The sequence below is a fragment of the Macaca mulatta genome, chromosome 13, assembly GCF_049350105.2.
Source record: "Macaca mulatta isolate MMU2019108-1 chromosome 13, T2T-MMU8v2.0, whole genome shotgun sequence".
Classification (NCBI taxonomy): domain Eukaryota; kingdom Metazoa; phylum Chordata; class Mammalia; order Primates; family Cercopithecidae; genus Macaca; species Macaca mulatta.
The window spans coordinates 10,922,250-10,932,184 of record NC_133418.1 but is presented as its reverse complement, the minus strand read 5'-3'; the positions used below and the strand labels follow the sequence as shown (position 1 = coordinate 10,932,184).

The 9,935-nt window shown below is 36.3% G+C and overlaps 1 protein-coding gene across 2 annotated transcripts in view; it reads right to left on the bottom strand.

The window, feature by feature from the left end:
- Positions 1–455: 455 nt before the first annotated feature.
- Positions 456–9,935, bottom strand: part of TMEM182 (transmembrane protein 182) — an 82,687-nt gene continuing 73,207 nt past the window's right edge. Inside the window, exon 5 of one of the 2 annotated variants that reach the window (XM_015112959.3) lies at positions 456–3,134. In XM_015112959.3, the coding sequence (XP_014968445.1) occupies positions 2,914–3,134 (221 nt within the window). In that variant the 3' untranslated portion in view covers positions 456–2,913. 2 annotated transcript variants of the gene reach the window in all.

The window sequence follows — 9,935 nt, the reverse complement described above, 5'->3', positions numbered from 1 at the left end:
GCTGTTCCCCAAAGAAAACTGATTTTTTAAAATTTGCTTAGCGCAAATGTATTGATTTATATCATTCAATTTATCTCTTTCTACCCAAACGTATAATACACATGCACACTTACATACACACAAATATACACAGACATGCACTCATATATATTGATGATAGACAAAATTAATAGATGAAGAATTACCAACAGTGACACTTCCTCCAATATATTCCTTTATAATTCCATTTAATCTTCAAATTTAATAAATATATTTATAGATTAGTAATAAAAATGACCAAAGGAACACTAACAACACACTTGATATTGCTTTTTTAGAAAGCCCTACCATCAACCCTCAAATTGTACACAATCATTAAACTTCTCTGTATAGTCTCTCCAGCCAGTTCCAATGTACATGCAATCATCCACCCGAGTGAATTACACCAGTTGAACAAATACAATATGGAGAGATGATAGCTTTCACCAAGTCCAAGAGCATAACTCACTGCCCTTTTTATTTACTCTTTCTAAAAGTGTGACTGAAAAGATATCCTATTTGTCAAAGTGAAACTTTATGATGCAAAATCAACACTTTTCAAAAAGATTCTAACACAGTTTAAAGGCTTCTAAAAATTAATAAATACAACCAATAGAGAAATAAACGTAACATGGACGCTTGGCAACACAGTATCTCAAATCAGATATAAGGTTGCTACAATAATGTACTATATATCTCTGCCATTTTAAAGTATATTTCACTCATTGACATAGCAATCACAACTCAAGTTCGTTCCTTCAGAGGGTTACCGGTAAATTGATCAAGAAATGTGCTTGAAATTTATTTGATTGATGCATTACAACTATAAAATACTTCCAAAGTGCAAATCTGTGTAAAAGTGTCATACACATCAGCTATTCAGCCAATTGTCATATGAAAAATATATGGTAGCCACATAAGTGTACTATAAAGTGAGGATAACCATCTGAAATTTATAAATATTCAAGCCTTTGCCGAAAGCAGCTTGTTTGTGAAACTTAAATGGCATACAGTACACCAGAAAAAGGCTCCATTCCAAAGTACTACAAAAAAGAATTGTATTTACAGATGACATGAACTAATCAGATACATCCAGCATCATCTGGAAAACTTAATGGCATGCCATAACTTAACATCACAGTCAACGTGCAGAACAGACCTCATAATTATTTTTTCTAATAACCAAGCCAAAAGCAAAGAAGCAAATGAAGCAATATAAAAACGAAACAGTGAAAGACAAAGGAAAAGTACCACAAAAATGTTTATGATAGTATTGAAATGACTTGAGAAACCAGTTAGACCCCTGGAGCTTTATTATTATTATTATTATTATTATTATTATTATTATTATTGGCAAGTCCTGTCATGAAAATGCCCTCACGATTCAGACCTTTGCAATTTTTCCAAAGCTCCTTCCCACTGGAACAAGTCTTAATGGAAAAGCACAAGATGTACAGAGAAGACTGGGATCACCTCTCCCACGGCACTGGAAGAGCTGCTAAAAAGGGGCAGTTCCTCTATCCCAGAGCATCTTCTAGGTGGTGACTTTTTTTGCCTGTAGGCCATGCCTGTCTGTCCTCACAACAGCTGCAGAATGAAACACCGCACCTCCAACAAAGCTCGCATACCCTGCCGGGCTCCCCTGCGATGGAAGCTTCCAGAATGCAAATACAAGCTAGGCATCTCAGATGGATCTGATTTCAATCAACATTAGTGCCAAATGAACATCTTTGATATACAAAATGTCTATGCTACTGAATAATACAGAATTATCTTTCCCCACGTAAAGTTTCTCCTAGGAGGTGAAAGGAAACAGTCGATCTGTAAATGTTAATATACCTATTGTAAAGATGAAGAAATTGAGGGACAGGAATTAAAGAAATCAAATGATCAGAAGAACTGGAACCCATAACATCTTGGGGAAAGTTAATATTTTATGGTCTTTAATAAAGCAGGGCTATTATAACCCTCATAGGGAAGTATCTTGAAAGTTTATAGCTAAAGAATATTAAAATCACATTTTATCAATAAATTTTCACATGCTGAACGTTAGCAATATAATTTTTAAATGAGAATTTTAAAATATCAAATAGAATTATGGACCAAGCTGACATGCTTGGTTTTTATGTATTTTAAACAATATTACATTACACAATTAACTCACTTTAAGTTCATAAAAAATCAATCTAGATTATATATAATTTGGTATGCAGACTAGTTAGTTTTAAATGTAGTTTAAAGTTTATGTAAGCATGCACAATTAAGTGAATAAAACAAAAACCACTGTTGGTGAAAAAGTAAGATAAGTACATGCTCTCAGTCTTGTTTGTTGTGGCCCATTTTAACTGGTGAGTACATGGCTCCCACTAATGAGAACAACTGCTGTCTATTTTTAAATTCATTTGCTCACAAGAGCCAGTGAATGTGTATGTGGATGTTATGTGTGTGGAGAAGAAATGAAATAAATTCTCTGACAACCTTGCCCATTCTTAATTATTCTTCAAGGATTTTTTTTTTTTTTAATTAGCAGAAGTGAATGCCAAGGAGGCTTTAAGCCAAATCTATCTAGATTTTCCCCATGTCACGGTATTAAGCTATTATCAGGCCTTTGCAACCTGCATGAACTCTAACATGTTCAATGAAAGGGAGACCTGTTTACCTATTCCTTAAAGACCTAGGTCCTTGACAGCACTTAAACAAGATGGAGGCTTGTTGGTATCTGGAGAGATTCTAGGACCTTCTTATTGAAGAAAATCTTAGTAAAATGATTAATTTGAATAGCAACTAAAAAGTTATATCTACTAATTTTATGCTGGGATCAATGAAACAAAATGGAAAAAAAAAGTATTCCCTGTTTTAAAATCTCTCAAGAAAATACTCGGGGCAATGATTGATTTAGTGATGTATCTGAATATGCCGTCCAACAACTAGAAATAGTAATCCAGCTAGCAAAGAAAAAAATATCCCAGCTGGGGCCAGGAAAAATGACCAGCCATACAGAACAGAAGGGGTGAAATCCAGGCAGTCCTTCATTTTCATGTTTCGGTAGCTTTCCATGTCAGCCACTGCCTGGACCCAGATGACATACAGCATCACCACCAATGAAAATAGGATGCCTGAGAAGGATGAAACAAAAGACTGTTAGCCTTTCTGATGATGTTTTCTCAAGAACACTATCTAAACCAATCACTGACCAGAATGGCAAGCTCCTGCCAATATATTTCTAGCAAAATCAAATACTCTATGTCAGATCTTTTATTATGTACTTTATAGATATTTCTTTTATCTTTCATCTTCAAAGCATTGAGGGGAGGGCTATAGTAGCCTAAGAACAGCAACCACTGAGGTATTTATTGAGTGTTTCCTGTGTGCCAGGGACTGTAGTAAGTGCTTGTGGACATTAGTGAAAATCTTAGCACTTCTAGAATTTATATTCTAACTTTTTTTTTACCTGTACAACTAGTTTGGGATGAGCACTATACTATGTTATTTCTTTCAATACATAGAATAAACCACTGAAATAGGTGCTCTTATCACCTGCTTTTAGATATACAGAGACACAGACAGTGGTTTTCAGAGCTGATTCTCAGCCCAGGTCTTTGTGACTCTTGTTACACTATGACAACCCAGCTAACTAATGCTGGAATTAAATACGGTTATAAAAATAGAAACCAAAGTAAGCACCAGACAAGAGCGGAGATGAAAACACTGAACAAACATAAAAGAATATACGTGATTCTTCAGAATATATATACACACACACACACACACACACATATACATACACACACACACACACACTCTAAAGATTGATTACAGCATAAAGAAAACATTATCTTGAATAAATGAGGGAGGAAGATTGATGATAAAAGATTCTTTGGAATATAAAATCATAGATTAGAGATCAACAGCCATATTAAATAAAAAAAAAAGAAAGAGAGAAGGAAGGAAGGAAAGAAGGAAGGGAGGGAGGAAGGAAGGGAGGGAGGGAGGGAGGGAGGCAGGGAGGAAGGGAGGGAGGGAAAGAACAAATCCCTAACCACTAACTAGAAGGCAACATCCCAATTTAGCAACAATTACAATGTAACTATAATCCACTGGTTCCAAACACTGTTGGAATTAGATGAAGTGTTACAGTTTTGGACCACTGACCTTAACAAGTGACAGAAAAGCTCTGTGAATTCTGAAACTTGAGAATACCACTAAGCATGTCCTTTCCCATGTAACTGTTACCATAATTACCAGAAGCAAACAATGCCACTATGCTGAGCAGCAGGCTCCAGGGTCTGCTGGGCAGACTCACCAGTAAGCAACAGGCTCCACACACAAACCGCACACACAGCCTGACGGATTCAAATTTGTCCTAAAGCAAAATCTACTTGAGAGCACTTGCTATCTGTCCAAAATTTCAATCCAAACATGCCAAGGATCTATTACACTCGTTGAATTAATGAGTTGAACTGTTAGGTATATAAAATCTCCATGGTCTAATCGCTAGAATGTCTGAAAGCTAAATGCAAGTCTGGGACTAGGAGCAGAGACTGAGGCATATCAGCAGAGAGTAGCTTTTAAGAGCCCAGTCATCAATTACATTTCTCACATTAATTGTGGTCCTACAGCATTTAGGATGCCCTCTCTCTCCTGGGCCATCGATTTCATAAAGAATCTTGAAAAGTAAACACAAAAGAAGAAGGGCTCATAAATACGTTGTGGTGTATCAGTAGTGGAGCTTCAACTTCCTTGTAATCATGATACAAGCTACAGAGCAATGAAGAATCAAATAGATGCTTCGCTAATAAGAAACATCCTTCACACCGTGGTCTGTAATGTAAATGCAAATATTGGCTCACAGAGTAGAGCAATGTAGGCACTGAGAAACAACTAATCACAGAGAAATAGTAAAGCCATAGCCTGCAAGCAAACTCCTTACAACGCCGTACCTCAGATTTTGACAACAATATGGCAATTCCATGTGTTGTCTAGCAACTCTGTGCATTTCAATACATTTTCCAGCAAATACATACACAGTGTTCTCTGCTGATGTAAAGGTTTGGCTTAGGCATTTGCATAATATCATTTGCCTTATGCAAACACCTTGCAAAACTTTGTATTATTTGTTGATAGGGTTTTTATCTTCCTTGCATCATGTGAATCTCTTGTGCTTTCAGATATTTTAATGGAAAAAGGAAATTGCCTTTGTGAAAACCAGTAGCTTTAAATTTATCTTTTCAAAAATTGAAAAACCCACCAATGAATTTTCAGTATTAGGAAAACATATTGCAGGTAATCAGGTAGATGACTTTTAATAAGAAAGAATTAACTTATATTTAAATATTGTCATTATTTGAAGAGGAATTCCATCTTAAAAGAAGGAAGAATAGTCATTTTTATCGCTATAGTCTTTAACTTGTTCACTAATTGAAGATACTGTCCATTTAATTTGTATCAGATTAGTTTATGATTATATCTCACCCATGGGGTAAGCCTGTGTGTGTGGGGGGGGGTGTATGTATGTAGACAGAGAGAGAGAGAGAGACAGACAGACAGACAATGAGAAGGAATTTACACCAAAGGCCAATGGTTTAGTGGATATGGAAGCAAGAATTAATCATGGTGGCCGCATGAGACATGTGGCCAAGAGAGGAAACAGAAAGATACCGTACTCAGGTAGACTGATCAAATAAGTGATTGGATTAAGGCCAACGGGAGCCATGTATTTCACTGCCTAGAAACAGAGTTACAAATCTGAAAAGGAGGAAAGCTAAAATAAGCCCTACAGTGCTTAGAATTTGATTAGAATTGCATATATCAGTGTGACTTCATGGTTTTTCATTGATAGATAATACAGAAATAAATATAGAAGTAAATGTGTGTGTGTGCATGTTTTAAAATACACATGTGTGTATATACCTAGATATATTTCGTGGCTCTGTTTCTTGAGAGCATCTGGCAGCACCAACATCCAGTCGCACAGAACATACCAGGTGTCCAGATCTTGACTCCTAAACTCCATGAAACAGGGCTTCTCAAAGAAATTGTTGAATCCAGGCTGAGGCGTAAAATACAAGATGAACCTGGAAAATCTTGTTACCCCAGAAAGTGAAGATGTGTTCAAAGAATGACAGGGGTGTTTGGAAGCCAGCTAGCTGGGGCCTCCCATAACTTAAACTGAAACAATCTGATCACCAAATGAATAATGATAGTGGCACATTTTTCTGATTTAATAAAATAGCAACTCACAGTGATATAAATAAATGAGCGAATAAATGAATAGGAAGAAGGGAAGCTTTTCCTTACAACAGAAAACTAACTTATAAGCGTAGAGGGATGGCAGAATTAGAAATCGCCATTTGACAATCACTTAAAAATAATTCAGAGAAGAAACAAAAATGAATGCTAAAACTAGTGGATAAAATTGAATGAAACAGAGTATATTTACGTAAGTTCAAAATCTCTTCCAATAAAATGCTTATTAATTTTGAAGGAGAAAACAGTAACCTCATACTGCAGAAACCCAGCAAATATTGCCTCATTCAAGTAATCAAAGTTAACATCACCAGTGACATGACAAATTGATGCCACACGTCACCTGATAGGATGCAGTGAGAATCACATAGCATCAATGCTATAATCTTAGAGCCAAAAACACAGAGCCTGGATTCAATCATTAAAGAAAAAAATCAAACTCAAATTCAAGACCTTTCTACAAAATCACAGGCCTGTACTTTTTTCAAAAGTGTCAAGGTTATGAGGCACAAAAATGGGACTTCCTCTGGTTTAATGGAGACTCAAGAAACAACTAAATACAAAGCATGATTCAGAATTGGATTTTTTTGGCTACAGAAGGCATTAATAGAATAGTTAAAAAAACATGAATGGAGTCTTTAGGTAAAAGGATTTACAACATCTATATTTTGATATCTTAGGACTTTTAAAAACATAAACAATAACTGGCTTGAATAACAATGAGTTACAAACCTACTTGCCACAGTGACTTTAGCAAGAATAGAAAATACTGCAATATACAGGTACTAAATTGTTTTGAAATAAAATTACATTTAAATTTGGTCATACATTTGGAAAGCACAAATTTATTTCCAACTGAATTTTATAATATCTATTTTTTTGAAGTCCAGAAAATGTATAAAATATTTCACTGGAGGCAGAATCAAAACACAGCCCCGAATCCACGAAGATGTGTGACCACAATGAAACTGCAGACAGATGATTGAGTCACACCATGTTGAATCTCTTGTTATTGGCAGTATGTGAAACAATGATGGAAACTTATCGTTTTGCATGGGTTCTCTTAAAAAATTAAACACTTCGCCCTTTAAATGCCATGAATTCAATTCGGAAAGCATGTTTTCTCTTTCTGAAACAAAGGGCATGTAAAATTTAGTGACAAATGGCCATTGGGAATGCAATTGCTGATGACAACAATATGGAAACAATCACAGTATGGAAACAAAACAGATTTCCCCAAGACCAAGTCAAAAACTGAGACATAAAATTGTATATCCTCACTGTTTCACAAACACAAGAATGAAAAATGGAGGCATATTCTAAAGATCTTCTCACTATAGTGTAAGAACCAGATTTAAAAACACGTCCATAGAAGAAAAAAGTTTAGCACCAGAAATGAAAACTTTTTTCCTAAAAAAGTTTGGCAAATTATCAAACTGCTTTATTATTGTATAGAAGTACATATACTCTTACATGTATTTTTTTTTTAAGAGAGTGTTTTGGAGTTACTTAAAAATGACAGACGTGATCTTTCACTGATTAGATGTAACTCGACTGCCTTTAAATGGGCTTTCACAACTGGAATCACAAGCAGTTATAGGTTACCTGGGGAAGAATCATAAATTCAAAATAATTCACTGGCCTCTTTTAGTCATGCTTCCACACAAATGCAGTGGCAACTCATTTCAGTTTTCTACGGGCATAAGAAAAGCCATAGAACTGCACATTCATTATGAAGTTGAGGTGAAAAGTAAACTCGAATCAGAAAGCAAAATCATCCTTTTTCTACATAAAGTCTGCACACACTCTAAAGGTAGGGCAATATGTAGCATGGCATCTACCTAGAATTAGAAAGTAAGCATCATAAAATGTAAGGGATGACAGCATCGGCTTTCTCATTGTGGCTATTTTCAACAGGGGATGGAAAGGAGGTTTCCAGCCACTTAATTGTCCACCAAGGTCAAACGTTGAAGCCTGTGGAATAACTCAGACTGAACCCTGAGAGCGGGAGTCTCACACGTTAGTCTGAAAACATTCCCAAACGCATTCTGCAACAGGGAAAATGTTTCCAGGAAACACTGGGGTACTAGGTTACTTTTCTAGGTGGAGCTGCCTGGAAGGCAGCAGGGCACACTTGTGCTAAGTATAGAATCAAAGAAAAAATCTGGGGCCTGGGTAAGTGTGCTAAGGACAGCAGCATTCATGAAACGGTGAATTTAGAGTAGACGTGTCTAGAAGAAAGAACAAAAAAGAAATTTGATAAACTGTGCATTTACTATCATTTTTGAAGAAGAAACATAGCAATGCATCAAGGGAGATACTGGAAATGCCTTCTGCAGATCTGCACAGGGATACTGAATACCATGACTGACAATACCCCTGTCAAAGGCTCTTGCAGAAAATACATAAATCATCTTCATACAAACATTTCTTAAATCAGCCCATACCTAATGTTTGAAGATATGATATTAAACTACCATAGTCTGAAGGTTTTCCTAATGGGTAAAAACACTCCAGGTTTATGGTTCCTCTTTCTCATTCTTTTCATTGACATATACTTTACATCGAGTAAAATGTACGGATTTCAAGTGTATGATTTGATGGGTTTTGACAAATGGAAACATCAATGTAGCCACAACCAATTAAAAATAGAATGTATGCATCACTCAAAGAGGTTCTTTATGCCTCTTCACTCTCCTACCCAAAGCATCTATCACTATAGCTTAGTTTTGCCCTTAGAACGTCATTATAAATGGAATCATAACAGTATACGGTCTTTTGTTTGGGAATGTTTTTACTCAACATAATGCCTGAGAATGCATGCATGCTCTTAAGATGTGTTCACAGTTCATTCCTTTTTATTGCTGAGCATTACCCCATCGTATGAGTATACCACAATTTGTTTATCTGTTTATCCACTGATTAACATTTCTGTTGTTCTGACTGTTATGAATTAAACTATGGGGAATATACTGTTCTGAGATGTTCTAACTCATACATGAAGCTTTGAAAGGATGGAAAACATTTCCTTAGACAAATGATTTTAGAAAAATATGGTAATGAAATTTGTGTATGGAGCACGGTCTTAGGCCAAACTGATAAAATGGCACTGGAACTTGTCGGTGCTACGGCAGGCACCTAAAGTGCACCTGCTGAAGCTTCCTCCCTTTTCCCCACCCCCAAGCAGCTCTGCTAAATCCAGCTGAGAACACGGTTCTTAATAAAACACTGACTTAACTGTCTTCCTCAAACATTAATTCCTCAGCAAAACTTTTAACAATTATTCCACAGCGCTCAGTTATTCTAGGAGCTTGGAAAGCTGAATGGCTCATTCGGCTTTCATTGTTCAGCCACCTAGAACACAACCCACCCTTACAGCATTCTTTCTGGAACTCCTTTGGAAAGAGGCTTCCCCCTGCAATATTTAAGGAGCATCTCTAGGCTTTAATTTAGGGGGTCAAAAATTACAACCAAGGAGAAAGAGCTAGACTCTTAAGCTGGCTGTGGGAGAACAGGCAGCTGATTAACCTCTTAGGATGGAATCTCAATGCTCCCTCATGCTATGAATGCCATTGGGGTCCATTAGGATGATTTGACTTTAGCCCTGCATTCATAAAAGACTCCCAATTAGCCTTTGCATGATGTCTACAAATCATGTTATATATAGGGTT